The sequence below is a fragment of the Ictidomys tridecemlineatus genome, chromosome 10, assembly GCF_052094955.1.
Source record: "Ictidomys tridecemlineatus isolate mIctTri1 chromosome 10, mIctTri1.hap1, whole genome shotgun sequence".
In the NCBI taxonomy this organism is placed as follows: domain Eukaryota; kingdom Metazoa; phylum Chordata; class Mammalia; order Rodentia; family Sciuridae; genus Ictidomys; species Ictidomys tridecemlineatus.
The window spans coordinates 142,672,904-142,699,561 of NC_135486.1; the positions used below are offsets into that span (position 1 = coordinate 142,672,904).

The 26,658-nt window shown below is 41.5% G+C and overlaps 1 protein-coding gene across 1 annotated transcript; it reads left to right on the forward strand.

Moving 5' to 3' along the window:
• The first annotated feature begins 93 nt into the window (after positions 1–93).
• Hapstr1 (HUWE1 associated protein modifying stress responses) lies at positions 94–25,935 on the forward strand. Its single transcript, XM_078024621.1, has 4 exons — positions 94–716; positions 1,318–1,398; positions 11,004–11,279; positions 23,536–25,935. The coding sequence occupies exons 1-4, from the start codon at positions 491–493 to the stop codon at positions 23,778–23,780; spliced, it is 828 nt and encodes a 275-aa protein (XP_077880747.1). The 5' UTR covers positions 94–490; the 3' UTR covers positions 23,781–25,935.
• The last annotated feature ends 723 nt before the right edge of the window (positions 25,936–26,658 follow it).

A 26,658-nucleotide genomic window follows, 5' to 3' on the forward strand; every position in this document is an offset into this window, starting at 1 on the left:
CAGCGGGCGCGCCCCAACCGCTCGGGGGAGCCGTGCCGAGGGGGCGGTGCTTCCCAGTCAGCATGTGGGCGGGGGAGGGCGGGGACCAGCAGCCGCAGAGGCGTAGACGGCGGCGGCGGCGACGACGTTGCTCAGTCTTTGGGGTGGGCTCGGCAGCGCAGTCCGGGTTACGCGGAGGGCTCGGAGGGCAGTAGCGGCGGCCTTAGGGAGGCCGCGGCGCCATGGGGGGGCGGTAGGCGAGTGCGGCAGGCGAAGCGGGGGCCGTCAGCGGGCCCGGGGGCGGGGAGGCCCGGGGCGGGGGTCGTCCGGACTGCGCGGGGCCGCGGGGCGGGGTCGCCGGCCGTCGGGGTGCAGGAGGCCTGGGCCGCCGCGAGGAGCCGCCGCCGGCCACCGGGCCCCGCCGCCGGGCCGCTTGACGACGACGCTCCCGCGGGGGCCCCCCCTGAGGAGGACGCGGCGGCCGCGGCGAGGCCGCGGGAGGCCGCGGAGGATGGAGGAGCGGAAGGAGGAGGGCGAGGCGGAGATCCAGGAGCACGGGCCCGAGCACTGGTTCTCCAAGTGGGAGCGGCAGTGCCTGGCCGAGGCCGAGCAGGACGAGCAGCTGTCCCCCGAGCTGCAGGAGGAGGCGGCGGCCGCCGCGCAGCCCGAGCACAAGCAGCAGAAGCTGTGGCACCTCTTCCAGAACTCGGCCACCGCCGTGGCCCAGCTCTACAAAGGTGAGGCCGCGCCGCCATCTTGGCGCCGCCCGCCCGCCGCCCGGCCCGGTCCCGCCCGGTCCCGCCCGGCCCGCACCTCCCGCGCCCTGGGAGGCGGCGGGGCCCGGCGGGGCGGCCGCGGGGCTGGGGGTCGCGCTGCGGCCCTCCCTCCCGAGACGGGCGTCGCGGGGGGCGGCCGGCGCCGGGGGACCTCCCCGCCCGCTCGCCCGTCCGCCCCGGGCCCTCCGCGGCCCGGAGCCCCGGGTTTGGCCCGGCCCGGCTCGGCCCGACCCGGCCCGGCGGGCAGGGAGGAGCCCCGCCACAAGATGGCGAAGGTGGCGACGGGGCCATTGTGCCCGCGTCCCGGGCTGCGGGCCGCCTCCCTGCGCCGGCGCCCGGGCTGCGCCGCCGTCCCCCGCCCGCCGCGACCCCCGGTCCCCCGCGCCGCCCGGGGTCCCGAAACCCCGGACAAAATGGCGAAGCCTAATATGGCCGTTCGGAGTGATTGACGCCCAAATAACATTCTCTCTCCCTGTCTCTGTCTGTGTCTGTGTCCTTGTGCGTGCGTTTCTTTTCGTTTTCTCTCGTCCTTTCTGTTTTTGTTTTGGTTTATCGTTTTCAGACCGAGTGTGTCAGCAGCCAGGACTTTCTCTCTGGGTCCCCTTCCAAAACGCAGCCACCGCCGTCACCAACCTCTACAAAGGTAAAGATAACCTTGCGGCATTGCCGGTCGAGGGGAAGGGCGGCCGCGTCGGGCGTGTGTCCCGCGTTCCCAGGGGGGCTCCGCGGCCACTGGAGAATCTCGGTGTGTCCTGAAGCGACTGCAGGCGGTTTTGATGCCCCCCGGCGCCTTTCCCGTCCCCTAGGGACACATGGCAACACCTGGGGACGGTTTTGATTGCGAGAGGGTGCTGCAGGGTTTCCGCGCAGTGCCCAAGGCAGCCCCTCGCCGTGCAGCTGGGACTGTCTAGCTCTCAGACTCAGTCGTGAGTTTGTGAAGCCCTGAGCTGGAACACAGATTAAGACCGTGCTTCTCGTTGCAAATTTCAACAAGGGAAGAAAAGAGTTTTTTTTTGTTGTTGTTTTAAATCAGAGAAGTGGGACCACCCCGGGAAAGATTCTTGAGCAATTTAGAGCAAGGTAGTTTGGCATTTAAGTGCTATGAAAACGTGCTAATTGGACTCTGCCTGTGCTTATTTACATGCTAGCAATTTATCAGGTATTTTTGCTTAAAACTACCTTGTGTCTGTGAATTGTTGGCAGGAAATCTGTGATCAGTTTTTAATAGCTTTGTGTTTTATGGTGCTGCTTTTCTGAAGTACATTTTCCCTCTTTGAAGAAATGAAGGTACGTAAGTGAACGTTTCTGCCCATTGTGCTCTCCTGACAACAATGGCTTTAGATGTTGTGCGTTAAAGATACAGAAGATTTGGAAATTCCGGTTTGGTTTTTGGCATATTTTCTGTGGAAAAAGGATTTGGCATTAACAGTTGATCTTAATGAAAATGTAATGAAATTGCATGTTTTCAAACAGTAATGGAATTTAGTGCATTTAAAAAGATAATAGGCTGAAACAAGCTGTGGACTACCTCCTTATTCTCTGATTCTTATTTTTGTGTTAGAAGGCTCAAGTGGCAGCATTTTGTAGGATGAAATCCCCTATTGTGAGATTTCTTTAGTAGACTTTTTTGCAGTTCTGGGGGACAGTAATTTTGAGAGCTCTTAACTGAAACTGGTCAGTAAGAATGTTAATTTTAGGGAATGAGGAACTAATAGTCTAGCCTTATACAGAAAAAGGAAACAGTTTAAATGGTGCCTTGGTAGTCAACTTTGGTTTTTATGTAGCTGAGTTTCATCAATTTTGATTACTGAATAAATTGCTTTTTAACATCCATCAGTGCTTCAGGGTCTTTGGTGTTCTTTTTGAAATGGCTGTTGGTTTTATCTGGAAAGGGAATTTGAAAAATATACACTAAAACTCAATTTTTTAAAAACTTGAGTTTTTTGGAGTACAGTTTACATACAGTAAAATCATTTGTTTAGGTGTATAGTTTCACTTGGGCAAATGTGTATTACTAACAAATAGAAAGAATTTTCCCCACCCCAGATCCAGGCACCCACTGATGTGATTGCTGTGTAGATTTGTGTAGTTTCCCCTTAACAGTCATGTAATTTATTATTTTGTGTCTGGTTTCTTCCACTTAACGTATTGTTTTTGAGCTGTATCAATTGAGTGCACATTGCAAGTACAGTAAGCTTTTTAATGGCTGAATAGTGTGTTGTATGAGGGTACCTTACATGGTCTAGCTTTTTGTTTCAGTTAACATTTTGCTTGAAGAGGAAGGCAAGGCTCTTAGATAAGACCTATAAATACAAATATTCTCTGGTTCTGGTGGTGTTGTATATTGACAGGATGTATACCTCTAGGACTATAGCTAGCAGTTTTCTTTAAAGCTTATTCACTTTTTTTTTTTTAATGGTACTTATTTTGGTTTATTCTGAGAAAGGATTTCACTAAGCTGCCCAGACTAGTTTTTTTTTTTTTTAAAGAGAGAGAGAGGAGAGAGAGAATTTTTTTTTTTTAATATATATTTTTTAGTTCTCGGCGGACACAACATCTTTGTTGGTATGTAGTGCTGAGGATCGAACCCGGGCCGCTCGCATGCTAGGCGAGCGCGCTACTGCTTGAGCCACATCCCCAGCCTCGTGCCCAGACTAATTTTGAGTTTTGAATCCTCCTGCCTCAGCCTCTGGAGTTGCTGGGATTATAGGATGTGCCACCATGCCCCCTGCTAGTGCTAACTATAAAGAAGAGGGCCTCAGAGGTTGGACTCTGAAATAATTCTTAATTTGATTACTTCATTTGAAAGAGCTTCTAATTTACTAGTTTTTTTGTTGTTCAGAAATTTTAAGGGACATTAATTTTATTTTAAATAACCCATGTAGTTCCTGGATTGTATCCTGTTCCATAGAACGAAACTTCCCTTTTTACCTAACAGGAATAGATATATTGTATTTAGTGGAATTTGGAAGTGTAGCAGCATCTTACTTTTTTCCTATTTGTTGCCAGAAGAGTGAATGAGACTCTGCAGATGCTTACACCTTTCCTCTACAGGGTGTGGTCTTAGAGAACAGGCATACAGCTTTGGGAATAATCAGGTACCTTAAATAGAACCAATAAAATTAGCAGGGTAGTGTTACAAGTGCATGCAGCATTAAATAGTGGTAATTTAAATGAAATATTTAACTTGGGGATTTCAGGAAATCCTTTAAGTGGGCAGGACTCCTAAATTTTGTATAATTAAATATTTATCTGGCAAACTAAAACTGGCTCATTTTGCAGTGTGAGGAGTTTGACACTTGGATCAGCTTCTTGCAGTTTCTTGATAACTCCTACAGTAAGCATGTAGGAGTGTCATAATTGAGGTTAAAAACCTAGCAGAGGATCCCTTTTAATTGCCAGTAGGATTTTGAAAAGTTGAACTTTTGTTGCTTGGTTTGATTGGAATGTGGCTGCAAGGATTTGGAAAAAGAAGTTGGTGGTATCCCCTCATTGAGGACAGAATTCAGTAAAATGAGTGCATTGTCCTCCAGATGGTAGGGGCAAACTTTGGTTTCATTTGTCAAGGAAGGGAAGGAAAATTCTGACTTTTGGTTCTTGGCTTTAAAAATCCAGAGGATCAAGTTTCTTCAATATCATTGAGTCCCTGGCTTAGTATGTTTTTTAATGTCTGCTGCTAAAGAGGGAAGTGAGAAGTAACTGAGTTGGTTTTAATCTAGCCAGTGTTTATGCTTATCTTGGCCAAGCTTATGTTTGCTTTTTTTTTTTTTTTTTGCCCCTGAACTGAAGAGGGAACCCAGGGCTTTGTGCATGACAGCCAAGTGCTTTAATGCTGAGCTACACCCCAGCCCTGTGTTTGCTTCTCAATCTACCTCTTTATTTCTTGGGTGACAGGTTTCAATTTCTGTCTCTGATTCTTTGTTAGGAAAGTGTTCTCTTTATCTAGTTGTGAATTCATTTAGTTTGGAGCTGCTTGTTTTGTTCCCTAGATTTGGACTGATGGTTGTCCTTCAGGCAAGGCCCTGCTAAGCAGCCTCCCAGAGCAGCCTGACTTGGGAGCCAATGCTTGATCACATTCCATAGAGTTGCTTCCCTCATTGTTCTTTCTCAGCTTTTTATTGTTTTTTTCTTGATTATTGTTTTCTTGGTCTTTACATTTTGAAAGTGTGTTTGAAGCATTGGTTGACTAGAGCCCTGTGACATCCATTGAGAGCTTTCTCTTGATCCTGTACTTACTAAAAGATGTTCCTAGGAAGGGAAAAGAAAAGATGTTTCTGGGTATCTTCTTTAATGTCATTTACCCCCAGGTGTCTTGTGCTCTGGCAGTAAGGGTTAGCTTTATTGTCAGAATGGGAGTCTACACCAGATTATATGAGTTCATGTCTTGGCCCTGTGCTTAGCTGTGTGTAGTCTTGGAGACAGATATTTGAGCCAGGTGTTTCACCGTTGTGTCCATCAGTCATCTTAATATAAGTGGGGCTAGGTACCAAAAAATTATAGCTCTTAGTTCTGTTCTTGGTATACAGTGAGGGCCCAAGTGTTGATTGTATTGGTAGTTAAGTTTTAACTATTGCTCAGATGTTTCTCATGTTGAGCAGTGATTAACATGAAGGGAGGTTTATTTTGTCTACAGATTTTTTTTTTCTCATGTTGGAATAAGGTTTATAGTATGTTTGTTCCTTCTTTATCGTCTTTTCCTAAAAGGGACAAACATAAATAGAAGTAACAGGTGAGAAAAAGAGTGTGATGTATATCCAAGTCCTCTAATATGATGCTCTAATTCAAATGTGGCCCTTTTGAACTAAAAGGTCAAAGGTGAACAGAAACGAATGTAAATTTGTGGGCCAGCTGGTGGGTGACTGTAAACGGTCAGGGAGATAGATGGCACTGGTTTGTGACACTTCTTGGCAAAACATTATTGAGCTTTGAGACTTCATAATACTTCAGTGTAGACTATGGTTAGAAATTTAATCTCTGCCAGAAGGGTGGTGCATGCATGGCTGTGATCCCCAGCTACTTGTGGGGCTGAGGTAGGGGGGTCGAAAGGGAGAGAACAGGGATTGGAGGCCAGGCAGGCAACAATCCATGGCTGCTCTGATTCTCCCCTGTTTTTGTCCTTTGTTCTGCATGCCAGGTGAAGATGAAGTAAATGTAAAAGAATGGAGAAGGTAGTGTGTAATTTTGCATTACAGTTGGAAAAAGTTTTATTTTGGCTTTGACTCAGACCTTCAGGTTCCTAATGAAGCATTACATTCCCCCTCACACTCCCTAGACTGGATCGATAGTATAAGTTTAATTAAAGGGAAATATTTTGTAGTCGGTAGTTTTCCTTAGATGTATACCAGCAGTATGCTGTTTGTAGATTCTCTAAGGAAAATGAGAGAGAGCTTTTTCTTTTGCTGGGGAGAATAATAGGTTGAAGGAACGCAGCCATTTGCCCAACTTTGGAAAAGGCCTTTTGAGCCTCATTTATTGTTTATGATATTGGATTATCTTCTTGGATTGACTTAGGTGAAGTTCTTTTTTTTTTGGTCAATGGGCCTTTATTTTGTTTATATGCGGTGCTAAGAATCAAATGCTAGGCATGTTCTACCACTGAGCCACAACCCCAGTCCCACATAAAGTTTTCTATCAAAAAACATTAAAGCTTTGTAAAATGCATGCTTAGCATGCTCCATGCCCTGGGTTTGATCCCCAGCTCCAACTGAATTTGTCTATATATCAATGTAAGAAAGTGCTGCAGTTGATATTCACCTGAGAATAATGAGATTGTGTGCTCTCTGCCCCTACTCCATCCTCCTGCAGTCGTCGAAGAGTTCTGAAATCCCTTGTTCCTATTCAACTTCTTATATGAAACATTAATAAAAAGTTGGACAAATCCTGTGACTATTGTATAAATCGGTTTCTTGTTTGTTTTAAGGAGATCGATGTGGTGTTAAAGGTTAGATTGACATTTTGATACCCTTGGATATTCACCTAAAGTTTGAGTTTATGGCTCTTTTCCACAGTGGCTTTGGATTTGGTAAAATAGGTTGGATATAAGACTGATGTATGGTTTCTGTCCTTTGCTTTTTTGGGCCAGGGTCCTGAAGTGTCTGCACTTAGAATTTGGGTGTCCAGTGCCAGTGCTTTGCTGAGTCTTCAGGAAGCTACCTAAACACAACTTTTTTTTGGGGGGGGGGGTGCTACCAGGTATTGAACTCAGGGACATTTGACCTTTGAACCACATCCCCAGTTCTATTTTGTATTTTATTTAGAGACAGGATCTCACTGAATTGCTTGGCCTCTCGCTTTTGCTGAGGCTGGCTTTGAACATCCTCCTGCCTCAGGTTCCCGAGCCAATGGGATTACAGGTGTGCATCACGATGCCTGGCTTAAAAACAACTATTTTAAATGCTCTAGCGCCAACAGGAGACATTCTATTTAGGGGAAATAACCAGGTTTGATTAATTTAGGTGGTAAAGTGATTGGGCTTGGCTTTCAGAATATGCTGTTAGTGCTGCCAAACCAAGTTAAGCCCAAATAGAGCAAAAGCATGTACCTAAAACCTTAAATATTAGCTGGTCATGTAATCCCAGTAGCTCTGGAGGCTGAGGCAGGAGGATTGCAAGTTCAAAGTCAGCCTTAGCAACAGTGAGGTGCTAAGCAACCTCAGACCCTGTTTCTAAATAAAATACAAAATAGGGCTAGGGATTTGGCTCAGTGGTAGAGTGCTCCTGGGTTCAATCCCTGGTACCCGCCCCACACACACAAAAAAAGACTAAATATTGTCTGATTTTTCTCTTCCTTCTAGTCCATGAATTAGTGTTTAAAAAAATGACTGATTTTTATTAAATTCTTTTTCAAACAGTTCAAATGTTGAGACTTGGTCAAAATTTTGGTGCAATGATTGGTTAACTGTGTGATTTATTTATTCTACTTTATTATCATTTTGATTTTTGGTACCAGGGATTGAAATCAGGGGGCATTTGGCACTGAGCCATATCCCCAGTCTTTTTTATTTTTCATTTTGAGGCAGGGCCTTGTTAAGATGCTTAGGCTAGCTTTGAACTTGCAATTCTTACATTATAGGTGTGCCTCACTGCCCCTAGTCATCTGCATAATTTCTTAAAGAAGTTCAAAACTTGTTGATTTCTAAACCAGGCTGCTAGTGATAGTGTGTTTTCCAGTGTTGTTCAAAACCTATGATGAGAGCATCAGCCCTGCATCTGTCAGTTGGGACTTTATTTTGGTGTGTGTGTGTGTGTGTGTGTGTGTGTATTGTTGGCAAGAAGCTCTATCACTGAGCTGCATCCCCTAGCCCTGCTGGGACTTGGGTCCTTAATCAGAAGAGTCCAAAAACTTGGTCAAGCCCTTTGTTCCTACGACTGGTCTTTAAAACCATCTCATGTGACCCCCTCCCTTTGATCAAGTTTTGTATCAACCTTAGGCTCTCTTCCTCTTTTTCATGCATCCTTTCTTCCATTTTTTTCCAATTCTGGGCCTATCTCCCTTTTTTTTTTTAAATGGAGTTTGAACCCAGGGGTGCTCTACTCCTCTGAGCTATGTGTCCTCAGCTTTATTTATTTTTTTGTACTAGGGATTTAATCCAGGAACACTAAAAACTGAGCTATAATCCCAGCCTTTTTATTTTATTTTGATACAGTCTTACTGAGTTTCTTTAGGGCCTTGCTAAGTTGCTAAGGCTGGCCTCGAACCTGCAATCTTTCTGCCTTCACCTCCCAAATTGCTGAATTAACAGGCATCTGCCATCATGGTGGTGCCTGTTCACTAAATGCCAGGCTGACCTTGAACTTTGGATTCTTCTGCTTAAGCTTTCTGAGTATTGGGGATTACAGGTGTGTGCTACCAAGCTTAGCTTTTATTTAGTTCTTGATAGTTTTCTCACTATTGGGAGGCAGAAATGAAAAGATTGATTGAAAACAGTTTTGGGTAGAGCAGGTTTGTAAAAACCTGACTGTTTCTATGTTTGCCTATTTTTTTTTTTTTTAATGTATCTTTCTGTGGGTGCCTGGGATAGGCTTAGCTTGTTCGATGATTTGATTTCCTTTAAATGACTCCAGCTCTTTGAGAATTTTTCGAGGACTAGATACAGCTTTCCAAGGTCATGATAGGTTCATCCATCCATCTTAAGGTTGGCTTTCCTGTAAGTCGTTTCTCTAAGAGATGAGAAGGTGGTGTTTTGCCCTCCTAGCTGTTTCCCTTTGAAATGGAGTTCACGTCTGCTTTGTGAGTGGTGAAATAAGCAATTATTACTGTGTCAAGCCATTATTCTAGCAGAGACACTGTAGAAATGACTTAACTCTAGGGCTACTTTTATATATGCAGATGGAGGGGTAAGTGAGAAGATGTGAAAACAGTGTTGTATACCACAAGTTCTCAGTGGATGTTGAATTCTAGTCTTGGTCCTTTTCATTTTGAAGTATAAAGAAGAATCCTCCCATGGACAGCCTCTTCATTTTCTTGTTGATCTTCAGCATTAAAGGTTGGTCATCTGCTAAGGGCTAGGCCTTGTTAACAAACAGTTCTGCTTGTTTTGCCACACTCTTGTCATCTTACTTTTTTTTTTCTTTTTTGAGGGGGGGTGGTACTGAGGATGGAACCCAGGGCTTTGTACTTGTTGAGCACACACTGTACCACTGAACTGTACTCCTAGTCCTTTCTTTTTTAATAGTTCATGTTCATTGAGCTTGGGAGCCTATCCTCTGTGATGTCTTGATTATTGTCCATTTTTCTGGGACATGGCTGTTCATTGTGTGTTGCTTTTCCTTTCAGACTCTACCCTAGATGTAGCAGACATAGAATTAAAATAATTAAAGCTAGGAATGGTAGTAGAGAATGTGTCTTATTGCTTTTACGGAAGGTTCAGGGATAAAGGAGCCATCTTGTTCAGTGTTATTTAAAGACATGCAAGTGATTTTGTGCTAGCTCAGCAGCCAACTAAAAGTAAATTGCAGTGACTTGAATTTTCAAACATTTTTGTCAACTAGATAAAACCATTAAAGGGCAGGGAGTTTTTCATTAGATTCAGGTTCCTCTTATGAGGAGTTAAGATTGGGAATTTTAAGGCAAGGGAATGATTGTGAATTAAACTACTGGGAATTGGAAGAAGGATGAAAATATACCACAGCAATTAATGAAGCTTCTTATTTCCAACCGCCCTTGTTTAATTTTTTAATTTTTTATTATCCTTATTTTTATGTGGTGCTGAGGATTGAACTTGGTGCCTCACGCAAGCTAGGTGAGCGCTCTACCTCTGAGCCACAACCCCAGCCCTCCTGTTTGATTTTTGTGTAGAATAAAACTACAGAATTAATTTTCCCTTCATCTTTCTAAACCGTTTGCTGCAGCCTTGTGCTAATCCTTCCAGTTGGGGTACATCTCAAGTTACATGTGATATTTAGGCATCTGATGCCACCAACATTTCATGAGAATCCGTGTGTGTGTGTGTGTGTGTGTGTGTGTGCGTGCGCCCGTGCGCGCGTGTGCACACACACTGAGGATTGATCCCAAAGGTGCTTTTTACCCAGGGAGTTACACCCCTAATCCCTCTTATTTTGAGAAAAGGGGCTTGCTGAGTTGTGGACTGGCGTTGAATTTGTGATCCTCCTGCCCCTCAATCTTCGAGGTTGCTGGGTTATGTGTGTCAGCTCCTGGCTGAGGATTTGCTCTTCTGAAGGAAAAGCAATTTAACTTAGTGATAATGGTCTCATAGACTTTGGAGCAAAATTCTAGCTCTTCTGTGTGTACTGTGACCTTGAAGGAGTTACCTTGAATACTTCAATTTCTTCTTGGAGTAAGGGGATAGTAGTACCTGTCTCAAAGTAGATTTATTACTTTTCTCATGTGAATCTAAGTACTAATAAATATCTGATAATTTAGCTATTGTTGGTACTATTAAACTAAACTAGGCTAAGTAAGTTATTTTAGGTAGTTAGACTAAATATTTCTAAATTTTTTTTTTAAAGGAAAAGAAACTATGATTATGTGATGTATGAATTCTGAATTTAGAACACTAGACTACATTTAGGGCTGGGATGTACCTCCAGAGCACTTGCCTAGAATATGTGAGAAAACATGTATAACATTCTAGCGTGACTGACCAAACATTTCTGATTATTTATTTATGGGTTAAGAGGCTTCATTGTTCATAATTCATTTGGTTAACTTATTAAAAGTTTTCTTTAGATGGGAATATAGTATGGCTCTAACGATTATCATGTGTCTTTTTTCTTTTTTCCCTAATAGAAAGTGTGGATACCCATCAGCGAAGTTTTGATATTGGAATTCAGATTGGCTATCAGCGACGCAATAAGGATGTGCTGGCTTGGGTTAAAAAACGCAGAAGAACTATTCGTAGAGAAGATTTGATCAGCTTCCTGTGTGGAAAGGTTCCTCCACCACGAAACTCTAGAGCTCCCCCAAGACTGACTGTAGTGTCCCCTAACCGAGCTACTTCAACGGAAACTAGCTCATCTGTAGAGACTGATTTGCAACCCTTCCGGGAAGCCATAGCTCTGCATGGTAAAGCCGTTTAAACATATTTCTTTGGAAAAATGGTTAAGAGTGTGCCTGTGGACCCATTTTCACATTTAGGTTTAGGTCCAGATATATTGTCTTTTTTTGTCTATTATAGTAAACACTTGCTATAGAAATGTTGAAATAGTATGTAAGCTAAGAACTTAACAGGCAACTTTGTCAGCTAGCCTGTCCTAAAAATGTTTTTAGAAAGTTAGTTTGAGCTTATTGGTGTTACAATAACAATCTTTTTTCAACATTGACTAGAATTTGTTGCTTAATGCTTTCATGTTGTACATGTTTTCTTACTCTTTTGAGTCAGGGGAAGTTCTTATGTCTTAAGAATTCTGTTATGTTTATAGTTGCTTGGAGAGCCGGTCCATGACAAGCAAGTAAAGCAGGTAATTGTTGGGTTAGTTCTCATGGGAACTGGGAACTGCCTTTGAACACCCTTCATTATCTAGTGTGCTGTAGAGGATGGGAGTTGATGACCTAAGTGAGAGGGGACTGTTGGAAGTCATTGATTTTTTTTTTTTTTTTTTTCTTTCTTTTTTTTCCTTTGCCTGTTTCCCTCAGGTCCTCCTTGCTTTGATAGTCAGGATCCCTAGAGGGGCAGCTAGTGGACAGGTCCATCACCACCTCCCCAGCCAGATCTGTCATCCAAAGGCATTCTCAGTTAAGGGGCTTGAGCACTTGCCTAGAATGTGTGAGAAAACATTAGTGTTAACTGGAGAAGCCTGGGGAGTGCAGTCAGTGATAAGTCTGTTGCTTGCTGCTCTTTAATGTAGACTTCCGTGTAGAATTGGAGACTTAATCACTTGTACCATAGCATGTAAAAACTGCTGCCAAAAAACCAGCAAAATAGTACTTGGTTGAAATCAAGATAAAAACCTTGATCATAAACAGATGACTAGGCAGGTAGGGGTAACTAGTGAGTTAGGTCATGAGTCCTGTTAAAAGTTAACATTTCTAGGCCATAGAGTAAGTCTTCTGAAACAAAGTTAACCTGCTAATAAAAAGAATGGGATGTATATATAAAGGGCTTCTAAAGCATTGAAACTCTAATTCTTGCAGAGATTCTCTTTTGACAAACCTTGATTCTTTCCTGAACCTTAATCAGAACAGAGTTGGAAAAAGTTTTTAGTTTTTGACTTTCCTGATTGCAAGTTTGTTTATGGTAAGCTAAAATCAAAACCACTTACTACAGGAAAGCCCATGTTGTATGAATGCAGTCTTAAGAGACTGTACATTGTTTCTTATGTATCAGAATAAGGCTGTTCAGAACATTTGCAAAAATGAGATCTATCTGTTCCTACTGAATTGGTTTCATATCTTTTTCCTTAAGTTTGGAAAACCCGCAATGAGATGTACATAGTGTCAGATTAATTTTATTGCATGATAATATGTGATGTAGTTGTGTCTCCTAGGCATTCTGATTTTCATCAAGTGGATTTATGACTCATTCCATACTTAAAGTGTGCTTTTCTGTATCATACTACTATCCCGTAGAAGGTAGTTTTAAGAAAAATAAGTTACTCTTGCCATAGAATCTTAATGCAGCAGTGTGCATGGCAGAAAGGATGAGCTTGGTCCTCCTTGAAAAGCTGCTCTGCTCCCACTCCCATCACACTTCCTCACATCCTGTGGTTTACTATTTTTTGAACTTTGGGACTCTTTAGTGATAAGATTGTAGAAGGAACTGTTTATAATTTTGACCTATGTTGAAGTTATTAGGGTTTTAGAAAGCTGAAACAAAACCATGTAGAAAATGATTTTTCCCTATAATAAGTTTGTAATGTAGTACTAATACATTAGATATAGAACATATTCTTGATTCATACCTCTGATTCATGTAGTTAAAATGTTAACTGGTGGTGGTGAAGTAATTTCTCCTTGAAAGAAGCTACAGAATCAGATTATACTGATTTTTTTTTGCTCTACTAGTGGTTTGCAGGAACATCAGTGTATTCAGGAGAATGCTAACTTGAGTATTCAGAGAAAGTAGTTTGTATGATAAGAGGGCATTGTTAACTATAAATAGTAATGTAGATTAATGACTGACTTTACTCTTACCTTATTGGATATATGTAATTTATAAATTGAAGTGAAATCTAGGTTAAGGTGATATTTTTATTTTTTGTGGTACTGGGGCTTGAACTCGGTTCCCATGCTAGGCAAGCATTCTACCATCGAGTTAAGTCCCTAGCGGCCCCCCCCCTTTTTTTTTTGAGATGGGGTCTCCCTAAGTTGGTGAGCCTAGCCTTGCACATGTCATCTTTCTGTTTCAGCCTCCCAAGTTCCTGAGATTACAGGTGTGTGCTGCCATACTTGGCCCAAGGTGATTTTTAAACATATATTTGGGAACATTTTAATTTGGATAAATACTAAGCTGGAATTCTGCTCATCACATAATTTGCTTAGCCATATCTGAAGTACAACTAAAGTCAAATGGAAGTTTTTGAAATCCTGCATTGAAAGGAGAGTCTAAATTCATGAATTTTTTTAGTGCAGAGAGATGTGAGAAAATAATCAGTATGTTGAGGCAGACTTGAGTTTATAATCCAAGTAAATATTCCATTCCTCCTCATGTTCTGTCTCTTTACAAAGAGGACAGTTTCTCCCAAAAGTTTTTTTCATCAGCTCACACCCACCCTACCAATATCTTCATCACATTTACTCATAAATATATCTAAAATCCCTTTGATAGAAAAGTGGCAAAGACTTGAAGTATTTGCAGAGCATTTCATGTAGACAGGATGTGATGTCGAATACCTTCATCAGCCTTGGGCTTAGTAAGAGACTTATGTAAATAGTTTTAATAAAAGTATATCAATTTTCTGGCCTGGTGGCACACGCGTATAATCCCAGCAATTTAGAGGCTGAGGCAGGAGGATCAAAAGGCCAACCTCAGCAACTTAGTGAGGCTCTAAGCAACTTAGCAAGACCCTGACTCAAAATTTAAAAAAAGGAGGGGGGTTGTGGTGCAGTGTGGGGTCAAGCTCCCCTGGGTTAAATCTTCAGTACCCAAAAAAAACATATCAATTAATGGTTATCAGACCGTTCCAGTCCAGTCAAAGCTACTTTAGTTAATGGTTAGCAAGGTTTAAGACTACAATCCAGTGCTTTATTTTGATACTCTCTGCATCATGTGGCTTCTTCCCTGTGTACTAAGGAACCCAGTTAGTCATTGGATGTTAGACTCAGAAATTAAATGGGTGCATGCTGAATTGATATTTGTCCTTTTCTTGTTAATCTTAAAAATTTACTGAGAGCAGAATCAGTAACTTTTGTTTTTGTGTACATAGTATTTTTGGTAGACCAAAACTCACATTTTGTGTTCTGCTTGTCTGTCAGCTCCTTAGTCACCTTTCTTCTAGAACTGCTTTTATCTTTAACGCTACTTCGGCTTCCCTGAGGATCTTTCACTGACCTGAATTAGATTTCCTAGGATTCTAGTGCTATTTGCCACTATCTGCAGGCCCTGGAGGGGCCACCTCACTCTTAACTTCCAGATCTGTACCTCTTGTTTAGACCTCCAGACCATCAAACATGTGTCCCATTGTTCTTTGGAATACATCTCTTAGTGTGTACGATAGGCATTTTTCTCAGATGACAGTTCAGACTGACTTAGCTGCTCAGTAGATTTTGTGCAGTCTTTAGGAATATGTAAGTGAAAGTGCTTCTTCTGTTGAGGCAAATGTTGATGACTTATTTTAATGTCATGAATGTTGGATAAGATATTCTCAGGGCAGAAAGGGATGTTTCACGATGTGGCTTTGCTGTGGGTTCAGGGAGGCCCTCTGGAGGAGGTGAGCTGAGGCATAGGTTCTTGCTCCTCCCCTGTGTCTGAGTTGATCCAGTCACTAGTCCATCTTTCATGAGAGCACTGAGTGATCTTTTCACTGCTTATGGTTTCTCTGTGGCCTACAAGGACAAGTTCAGGCTCAGCATGGCATTATAAGGCCCTAGTGGTTTGGTCTTGACCTGGGTCAGCTATCCCAGCCATACTATGAAATCTCTTTAATACTCCTGTCTCCTCTTTTATAACTAGTAGGACTGACCAGATGTCACTTCTGTGACTCGGCTTTCCTCCAGTTCCCCCATTCTCTAAAGCCTTACCTGAACAGGGCTTCAGTTTGTTTCCATCACTGTTCCTTCCTGCGGCTGGGGCAGTATTAAACAGGGGCCTTGTCTTGTTCCTTCTGGCTTTGACAGAACCTAGCAAGGAATCTGGTGTAGTTGTAATCTGAATTTACCGTAGGGAGAACACAGAGGTCTGAAAAATGAATGCATACAGCATGGTGGGAACCAAGAACCTTTGGAAAGAGTTGAGGATTATAGTCCCCAGATGACTGCAGTCAGAAGAGAATCTAACCTGTGTATCTAGGGCTGTTAGAAAGGAATCTCACATTAGAAAACTTGGTGGTTTGCTGTGGCCTGAGGACAGTAACATTAGAACTGCTATTTTGTGAGTCCTTTGTTTCAGTATCAGGATAAGGAGATGCTCATGCAATCCTCATACACTCTGGATTATTACCATGGCTATTAAAATACATCCTCTTAACCACCATACCTCTGTGCATTCAAAGTGTCTTGCTTCCTACTCCTTCCTTTGTAGGGTTTGGGGGTAGTGTGGGAAAGGTCTTAAGGCTTCTGTGTTGGGGAATACATTGATTTTGTGTGTCTGGGGCTTTCCACCATAAGTGAATCTGGATAAGTAGGCTTGAAGGTGGTTTGTGACCACCACGGTTGGAAGAGCACACAGGCTTGTATAGAGGCCATCATCCCCACATAATCTTGGCCTTAATCTCTCAAAACCAGTCTCATTTGTGATGGCGATACACTATAAGGTGAGGAGAACTACTCAAGTCACCTAATCTATCACGATGCTGTTTTGCCTTTAGGAAAGAGGCTTGCTGATTAGCTCTAGTTGTGTCCTGGCATGAGTGTTCACTGCCCTTTATAGTGAACCTCAGGCGTAGACCTGGGGCCATGATCTCTTTTCTTAGTGGCCTTTGAGAGAATAAGATCCTTAGCTTGTTTGTTAGTACTCTAGAAAGAAAGTTAAATCTTTGTATTGTTAGTTCTTGAACATGACATGCTAAGATCTTGAGCTTGTTCCACATAGATGAGCTGGTGAGTTGGTTACATTCTCTTTCTGATGGAGAGGCTCTGAGTTGACTTGCCCTAGCCAGTGCTTGGTGGAAAGGCTTAGGCTGGAGTCTGATTTCCTGAGGTCTCCACTTGTCACAGGGACCTGTGCAAGGGTAGAGTGAGAAGGTGTGCACTCTGGGAGGTGGAGCCAGAGAGGTTGGGTCGTCTCACTTGGTAACTGTTTAAAGCCTACGTCATCTCATAGGTGGTCTTTGAGGTGTCTGACCCTAGTTTACACTGCCACATGGGAATTGAGACATTTGGTTTCAGTCCCAGAAGTGGGTTTGATGACATTCTTGATTTCAGAATTTGGAATTGACTCCACTAGGCCTGGGCTGTCCCTCTAAAATTCAACATCATTTCAAACTTACAGGCCTCTAAAGTGCAGGGTCTGAGATTACCATAGATACAGGTGGAGACCATTGCTGTCATTGGCACTTGACTTTAAGATACCATCTTCTCAATTTTAAATTCCCCTCATGTTGAAATCAAATTTACAGTATAGTGGGCTACTGTGTTTGCTAGCATGGTGCTTAGAGAATTAAAAAAAGTCAAAGCAAGAAAAGCAAAGGTATCTTATTTTTTCTTTACTATGTAATTTTTAAAAACCAAGTCTTGCTGTGTTGCGTAGCTTGGGCTCAAGTGATCCTCCTGCCCTGGGACTCCTGGCATGGCGTGTTTTGTTTTTTAAAAATTTTTATTTTGGCCATGCTGGGGATTGGACTCAGGCCCTTGCGGTGCACCAAGCAAGCATGTGCTCTACCATTGAGCCACACCAAGTTCAGGAAAGGTGTCTTTTGAGAAAGAAAGTATTTTGTGAGTTAGAATCAAAGGCTGCAGCTTTTAACGAAGTGCTTAAAAACCCTTTGTTTTGTTTGTGAATTTGGTATTATAACTTCTGATTTTTCCAGTTAAATCCTTGTACAGAAAGTGTGGCTTTTCTCAGATAAAAGAATATCAGTCATTGTGTAGTTCTTTCTATAGCCCAGCATTGGCTGAGCACAGCGAACTCTAAGCACTCTTGTTTATTGGAGCTAGGGGTAGCTAAGGGGATAATCTCATCTCCGGAAGTTTCTGGCCTAATAGAATTGTATCAGTCTGAATTATTATGCATTCAGTAAGGTTGAGGCACAGTGTCATTGCCTTGGGAAGTCTTAGGCTCTGTTTCTGGGTTATGTTTTTTTATTTTCCTAACAAAGTCAAGGCTACATGAGGATTAAGTTGCTTGACAGTTCCTTGGTCTGAAAAACAGTGGGACATAGAGTTCTATAGGAAATATAATCATTTGAAATTGGATTCAGGGGTATAAAATCAGATAGGAATTTTTACCCAGGGGGAAAAAATGTAAGGCACATTCCCAGTTTGTCAAACTTTAGAGCATAAAATGGCTGCTTGCTTTATCCTGGAGTTTATGGAAAGCTGCATTTAGGCAGCCTGAACCTTTTCTTTCTCCTTTGAGTATAGGTTTTTGTACCTTTTTGTTTTTGTTAAAACATTCTTTGATCCATGTGTGCCAGTGAGATTTTGAAGGGAAGTTACCAGATTTGTGAGAGCAAATCTTTCCTGATTAAAATTGCCTAGGCAATTTATACTCATTACATGTTAAGAAATTTAATCAGTTGTTTTGTGTCCCCTCTATCCCCTACATTCCTGTCACTTCCATTGATGTAGCTAAATGTTGAAAAATTTATCTTGACAGCTAACACAGATGTTTAGGTTCAGGATTCTGAAACTGACATCCCATTATAGAAGAGACTACAACAGTGTTGCGTGGCTGAGGACTGTTAGAAGCAACCAGTGAGGGTTTCTGTCCATCCGTCTTTCAGTCCTGCTCTCTGAGGAAGCGCGCACTCTAGCAGTGTGTGGAGCACGGCGGGTTCTCATTGAATGCTTGTTGAATGTTACAGTCTTCATCTTTCAAGTAACAGAACTGTTGACAGCTATTTAATAGTAAAATGTCTAAAAACCTGATTTGTAAAAAGACGTAAGAGATTAATGCATCAAAGCAGTCTCTTAAAATCAGTTATAGTATCTCAAGGAGTCTTTAGTTAAATTTTATCTGAAGGTTGAGATTTCTAAATTGTCTTTTCCTCACACCAGCCTCTAAGAACAAGAAAAATTAAGATAGCATTAAAATTTCTTATGAAAAAGGTTAGATATTAAACACTGAAGTTTCCGGAGGTAAGACCTAACAGCTTCCAACATCAGTGGAGTAGGGTTGTTTTGAACCGGCAATAAAATTTTGTTGGCTTGTTTTTTTTTTTTTTAATTGCAGTGAAAAAGGATTCTGGGTGGCTTTGCGTAAGCCAGTTCATGTAGCTAGTACTTATTTAATAGTCATCTATTGGTAGTTATGAAGCAGTTTAATATCTGAGTTCAATTTTCTCATTTTCTGACTTATTTTAATATCTTACGATATTTGAAAATTTCCAAAAAGTAAAAAAAAATTCAGTATCTTGTGGTCCCACATGCAGTTAAATGTTTGCATTTTCTTTCAGTCCTTTTTTCAATGTATAAATATGAAAATTACTTCATAGTTGAGATCATACTGCATATATGCTACTGTATCTTGCTTTTTTCATTTTAACGTCGTGAGCATTTTTTTCCATGGCATTAAAAACTGTCTGAAAAATGGAAAGCATTTGGGCTGTCAGCATAACTGAAAATGTTTTCTTGGTGTGATACATGTATCTTTGTAACTGGTTTGATTTAGTGTGCTTTACTTCAATAAAAATTCAGTATTACAATTTACAGATTGGGGTGGGGAGTGGTATCTACTTCAAATTACCAGAATCTTCCTAGTAGAATTCTTTTTTAAATGATTCACCTTCCTGGTACATCTAAAAAACACTGCATTGACACTACAGGTGCTTGCCTGGCATTTCAGAACACAGCTTTGGGCACAGGGCGTGCTGCACATCTCAGTGCAGTTCTTTTCCAAGGCAAGAATGCCAGTTTCTTAGGGCTTCCAGGTAGAATGTTACCCGTTTTGTTCCAGTTTGGGGGATTTCAGATCCTCCTTTCTCCAGGAGATATCACTGGTGGAGCAGATCTGCTGAGGGCCTGAACCTGTGCCTGTGGATCAACAGTGTGCCTTCTCACCTCCAGGGCTAGCCCTCTTCACAGGGGACTGAGGCTCTGGGATCCCCATAGAGAGTGTAGACGGAGCCTCAGCCCCTGGCTGGCGGACCAAGGCAGTGAGATTGACTGGGTCAGCAATTGCTCTTTCTCTGCCTGTGTGTGACAATGCGCTGGGAAACTGGAATTAAATGTAATCAATTCTGCAAACAGCATTTTCTTATTACCCTAAGCATGAACTTGGTATGACAATAATAGCTCTGTGCTACTTTTTAATAATTTGCCATGTAACTTGGATTCCTATAACCTGGACTGTAAATTTGTTTTAGTTCCAAATGGGAGTTTTCAAAGTTTGATTAAATCATCCTAATCATTTTTACCCCATTCCTGCATTAAATATTTTAAATGGATGCAGAACCTTTAAAACTGAGTTATTTATCTTGTATTAAGCAATTGAGACTTTTCTGTCTAATCATTCTACTTGTTCTACTGCTTTTGTCAATTGATATTCCCATAGCCTTTTTGAAAAAGTGTGTTTTTTGGTAGAAATTAAGTTGTATGCCCTCAGGACAGACAACTTAGTTTTAGTTTTGAAGCATGTTTAGATTTTCTGTACTTGTATAGGCCTAATTGTTTATGTGGCTTAGCTAAGGTTTCCTAAGCATCTTCCAGTAGCTGTCATTGGTTTGTAAAATAAAATTTGGGCTGTTTAAAATGCATATATATTTTGGTTGTTAATCTTAATTTTTTTTTGACACTGTGTTAAACCTTTTGGGGAAGATTAGTGAGTCAAACTTAAAAAGATCTTCACTGTTGAGAGTAGCTATTAGGTAATGTTGCACATTGTGATTTTACTTGAGCTTTTAAACTCTAGGTCATATATCCAATAATGCTTATGATTTCCCAGACAATACTGGGGAATTTTCAAATTAGCCAAGTTGATGTTTAATGTATCCTCTTTTTCATGGGGAAGTTGTAACAAGATAAATTTGCTTAAAGTGACTAGCCAAGTCTACTTCTGATGGGAGTGTTTTATAAGCCTTTGCTATTGTCATTATTTCACAGGACCATAACTAAAAGGGTATTAGAGTGGAGTTTGTGAATTCTTTCTATAGTTTCAAATGGTATAGGCTATCCTGGATTTAATTATTGAAGTTGACTGATTATTACCAAATCTCCAAATTCCCCAGTTATGGAACAAGTATGAGAAGGTTATCACAGGAGTTCTGGGCACCTCCTCATAGTGAGTCATGGGTTGTGGGATTAGGAAAAAGGAAGGCACAGCTTCCTTGTAGGAAGCTAACAGGCTGTGTTAACTTTTTAAAAATGCCAACAACTTGGATAATTGAGTTTTAAATGTGGTGGCATTGATTTAAATGAAATGAGCAGCTAGCAGTCTGGGTTTATTCCCTGAGGTCAAAAGCTGAGCTTCAGATATCAGTAGATTACAGAATGCAGGGTTGAACTTTGGGGTGTTTATTATTTTTCAGAATTCAGTGTTCTGTGCCCATGCCTAGTCCTGTGTCGAGTCCTTTAGATGGAGATGAAAAGATTGTCTATAGGCAGAGATGATTGAATGTACTATATAAGAAGAGCCCAGGATGTTCCTTTTCTTGTCTTCCAAGTAAGCCTGTGGGTTGGGAAGAGAGAGTGCAGTTTCTCTTGAAGTGTGAAATGTCCTAAAGGTAGTTAGGAATATAGTGGGCCCTGAGGCAGGAGAGGGGTCTCCTCCTGTGGTCCAGCTTTGGAAAACACTGGTTGGTACATATGGGTAGGTTAAGGGGTGGAGGAACTCCCCTGGGTGACACCTGCCTATCTGCCTGTTGGGCAGAAGAGAACCCAGCAGAGCCAGCTGAGGAAGGAGCAGAGTTGGAAGCAGGAGGGAAGAGGAGCCAGCCAGTGACTGAAAAGGAGAGGTAGGAGAACCAGCCTGCAGGAAACCGGAGGAGCTTCTGGGCCTCAGGCAGCAGGTCTAAATGTTGATAAGCAACACAGGCCTAATTTGAGGAAGAGCTGCTAATCAAGGAGACTGGCAGTGTGTAAATCATCTCGAGTTTTGGGGTGGGTTAAAGAGGGCAGAGAGGGAGAAAATTGGCCAGAGAGATGAGTACTAAGGTAGGCTGGCCCTTGATCCTGAAGCCACTTTCTTGGTGAAACAATTTAGGCTTTAAGAAGGGGCAGAATAAAAGCCAATAGGAGTATAGATTCCACTTGAGTTGGGAGGGGGGTCTCAGCTCTTGCTTATTGTCGATAACTTAACCTTTTATATAACTTTCCCCAAACCAGGAATCAAACCCAGGGGTGCTTGACTTCAGAGTCATACTCCAGCCCTTTTTATTTTTTATTTTGAGGTGGGGTCTCACTAAGTTGCTGAGGCTGACCTTATATTGATATTCTCCTGCGTCAGCTTCCTAGTCTCTGAGATTACAGGTGTGGGCCACTGCACCTGGCTTTTTTCATCTTGGTTTTTCATTTGCATGTTATAGAGTTACTTTGTAGATTACATTTCAAAGTACTTGATAATAGTGCCTGACCACGGAAGGTACTTGGGTATTAGTGCTCTCCTTTTTTTTTTTTTTTTTTTTTTTGTAATCAGGTGCTGGCCTTTGAAAGGTTAAGAGGGTAGAGGGACACTTAGATTTCCTCAGACCTCCACCAGTGTCTGTTGAGGTGTATGTTCTGAGGGAGACCTTGAAGGGGACTGGTTGGAGTAGTGCAGAAAGAAGAGCAAAGGCCCCTGGAGCAGGAAGGCAAGCCACCCTTATCAGGGAGGCGTGGACCATTGAATAGTGGTAGAGATGGGAGGTGGCTGAGGCCATGGGTGGAAAGCACTGTCCACAGAGGATTCAGAGAGAGCCAACAACATCAAGGGGAATTCAAGCACATTTGATATGGTAGGAGGCAGAGGATTCTTTTTTCAACACAACTTTCAAGTTTAAGCCACATTTTTACAGAGTTCAAAATTAAAATGGACTCCTACCAAATCAAAACAAGAAGCTTATTTTAAAATCTAAGAAATCTTATTCTTCAGGAACATCAGCTACACTCCATGTTATAAATCCAATCAGGCAATGACAGAATCCCTAGGTGAGGCTAGGAGAGTGGAAGGGGAAATTCTTAAGGTGGAAAATCCACTGTCAGTGCTAGGTTTCTGAGTTCAGTACCATGGTTATAAAGTGTCCTGGCACGACTTGTGCCTTTCACAGGTTTCTCCTGGACATTTAGGTGTGGAATATAGTTTTGGCTCCTTAAATTGAAGATTCTGAGGAATGAGTGTCCAAAGACCAGTGCTAGCTATATTCCGATTTAATGATGTGAAAGCAAAGCCAGAACTGTTCCTACCACTGTCTTCCCTTCTGAAGGACTAGAGACAGCATTGATTGGGCTTTCCTGAGGAATCTACCAAGTACAACCCAGACCTTGGGTGTTTGTGTAGACCCATTTGTCCTGAGCACACCCACTTTGTATGTGATGCCCTAGCATAATTTTTAACAAGGATACCTTTTCAGGCTTGACAATGTGTTTATTTTGGATGATACTCATCTTTTCTGGAGGGGGATGTTGACCAAGCCCTCTCAGGCCTGGAAATGACTTCTTGCTTTCCCTATGTACACCACACACACGTGCTTTGCACAGATCTATTGGGGTGGTGGCTTTAAAAAAACCTAAATGTCCTGTTTAAATAAGCACCTCCTGTCCTCCCTCTGCAAATTGCACAGTTTCTACCTAGTAAAGGAGATGGAGAATCTCATGGTGTATTTGTACACCTAGCACAGTGCTTGACAAACGGTAAGCTTTCCGTAATTGCTACCAATATTGTGTAACTACCATAAATATTGGTAGTATTACTTGTAAGCCCCACATCAAAGCCAATAAAAAAATGATAAAACTTAACCACTCATTGGTGACCCCTTACAGAGAAAATTGGCAAGATACCCCTTGACACTGTGACAACGTGGAAAATAAAGTGGGTTGCTTTCAAGAGGGCTAAATAATGGAGCAACTCTAAAACCTCTTTTCTTCTTCCTAGGTCTTAGTGGTGCAATGGCTAGTATAAGCGTGCGTTCGAGTACCCCAGGCTCTCCTACACATGTAAGCAGTGGATCGAATGCTAGTCGAAGGAGAAATGGACTCCATGATGTCGATTTGAACACTTTCATATCAGAAGAAATGGCACTCCACTTGGACAATGGTGGAACTAGAAAGCGTACCTCAGCCCAGTGTGGCGATGTCATTACAGACTCACCAACCCATAAACGCAACAGAATGATCTAAACTGCAAACATTTTTCACACCCACCATGCTGCTTGAAAGCCACTCGATCCTCAACATATACTATTATTGCAAAGGCAACATGAGGCCATCTTCCCTTGTTCACTGTTTAAGACAAGTGAATTCGATAGTGGTTGCCATAAAAGGAAGTTCTAGGTATTTACAGTAGATGCCTCTTGTAATATGGCTTTCTCAAAAACTATAATCCTAGCAGAGGACATCAGATATCGTGTAGTCATTAGCAAGATCATCATAGGCAAACATATCCGTTCCAAGGCTAAAAGTGACCTTAACTGTATTTATTCTCAAAGGGAAAGGAAATATCAGATGTTTATTTGGTTATAGAATTTTTTTCCTCCCCTCCCCCAGTCCATTTCCTGCTGTGTTGAGTATTTTGCTTCAACAGTATTGCCAGGTTCCTAAAATTGTCTAAAAACACGATTTGGCTTCCTCGTCAGATCTGCAGGCTTCCATTTTTATAGCCGCACTGTACCATGCACCTGGTTTCTATATAGTAACAGTGTGCAACTTCTAATTATTGGACTGTGCCCTGTTTTTAGTTTTCAACACAGTTTCTAATTCTGGTGATTGTGTGATGTAAAGAGGTGCTATGATGGTCATGCAATTAATACTTAATATTGAATCAATACACAAAACTTTATTGGATTCACTTTGTGTGTGTTAGTGCTCTAAAAATAGCAATATTATTAAACTGCCCCAGATTAACCCTGTAGGCTTCAAATACTCAGTTTTAAGACAAGTACTACTTCTATGCGGGGTACTCCTTACGGTAAATGTAAACTTGTAGTCTGCATTCAAGGTGACCTGAAATAGAGAGGTCATGAACTTTGAGAGTGGGCTTCCTTTTGGTTCAGTATTAGTGAGAGGGAGATGGATGGGTGGGATAGGTATTTATTCTAGTCTTTCATATCTGCTTTTTCATTTTTCACGGATCCCTACTTTGTGCAGTTTCCATTATAGTGGGTGGAAGGTGACAAAGCTGTTTTATCTACTAATAATGTGATCACAACTTAAGTAGCAAAACCCAACTCTCCCTGTCCCTCCATTCCCCCTCCTCTAAGAAGTGCAGTTTGGAATCTCATTCTAGAAAAGGTGGAATCGCATGGAGGTTCTCTAGATGTTAGGTAGACCTAAATAAAAGTTCTCAATAGAGTCCTCTTGGAGTAAATATAAGACCTCTTGTAGCTACAATGTTTTAGAGCATGTTTCATCTTCATTTTTAATATCTTGAACTGAATGATAGTCTTTTTTAGATGAAGAACTGATGTCAGCCTGCCAGGTACTGTAATTTATTCTATCCTATTATTATATATCAAGTAGGACAGTGAAAAATGTTTCCTTGCAAACTTGTAGTCCAGTATCAGTTACTTCCTATTTTTTATCCTTAAATGACCATTGCAAATCAGTGTAAGGGTTTTTCCAGTAATTACAGCACTTTGTTAAAGTTTGCAATTTCTTCAGCCATTTAATATCTTTCTGTGAAGAAACTTTGCTAAGTTAACCATTATTGACTGGGTGGGATGTGAATGGAATGTTAGAAATGTTGTGTGAATTGAAGTTCTGTATTCGTTATAGATATAACCCTTATTTAAAACAGTGAAATCCATACTCAAAAGTAGGAATGAAAGGTATTCTAAATTTTTGCAAAAGTGGATCATTTTTTGTTAGAGTATGATAGCAGGAAGAATTATAGCAATCTATCATTTTACCTGAAACGGACATGCCTATGTATTATGAATACTTTAAAGCTTCCCTTTGGAATATACCAAGAACTGCATTTGGAATTATCTTTGCTTTTTTGTCATTGTAAATTTAGGTTCTGGAATTGGGGTTTGGTGATGTGATGCATTGCTCACAAGAGGCCAGAACTCCTATTCCTACAGGATTTTGCGATGGAGGAACACATATTTAATCTCCCCTTTATGCCTTGGTTCTTGTTCCTCTTTCTAAGTTGAATAACAATATTTTTGGTTGTTTTGTTTTAAGTTGGTGCTCTGAAGCTTAATCTTAGTACCCTTTATTCTCAATTGTCAAATTTTGATAAAACATGTGCCATTTTCTTTGGTAAGAGAAAGCAGGTCTGCCAGAACACAATTTATATGCCTTATTGGCTCCATTAAACTTTTTAAAAACTTTAGCATTTGTTACTTTTTTCCATTGCATTTAATCTGAAGTGCTCCTTGTCACCTGTGGTAACCTTCCCTCCACTTCTATGTCCCATTGCGCTCTTCCTATGCCCCGAGCTCTCAGAATGACCCTGAAACCCCTAGTATGAAGGGAGATGATTGCTAATCTTAGGAGAATTTAATTTTGACAGTTTAGTTCAAAATACTTGGAAACTTCTTTGTGTCAGTTTAGATGCAAAACAAATCATGGAAGATTGCATACTGTGTGGTACTGAAAAGTAATGCCGATTTTTTCCCCCCCTCCAAGACTCTTGAACAACATAGACTGAAATTTAAAACTTGGAAGTTTAGATTGGGTGAACAGACCTTCTTCATCTTCAGCTGGAGTCTGATTCTTTAGACGTTGCAGCTCATTAATTCTGCTCCTGTTGCTCTAACTTCGCACGAGCAGGTTGAGTTTACCCTGCAGCGTTCTGAGCATGGCTGGAATATTCAAACTTTTAATGTGTAGTATTTTATAGAACAAAATTAATGGAAAGCATTTGGCTAAATCTAAAGAACTGCAGTCAGATTCTTCAATGTGGTTTACCCAACTGGAGTAGATACATACCTTAAATCATAAAGTGAATAAATCATTTTAAAAACCCAAAACACCATGGGGCTTGTCTGCAGTTTTGTTTTGATCATCATATCCGAGTAACTTTTTGTTGTAAATAGAGGAAGTTTAGGTTTTT

Coding starts and splice junctions, on each gene's coding strand:
- Hapstr1 (XM_078024621.1), top strand. CDS start 491: ATGGAGGAGCGGAAGGAGGAGGGCGAGGCGGAGATCCAGGAGCACGGG. Junction 1,399..11,003: donor CGTCACCAACCTCTACAAAG/GTAAAGATAACC, acceptor TTTCCCTAATAG/AAAGTGTGGATACCCATCAG. Junction 11,280..23,535: donor GGAAGCCATAGCTCTGCATG/GTAAAGCCGTTT, acceptor TCTTCTTCCTAG/GTCTTAGTGGTGCAATGGCT.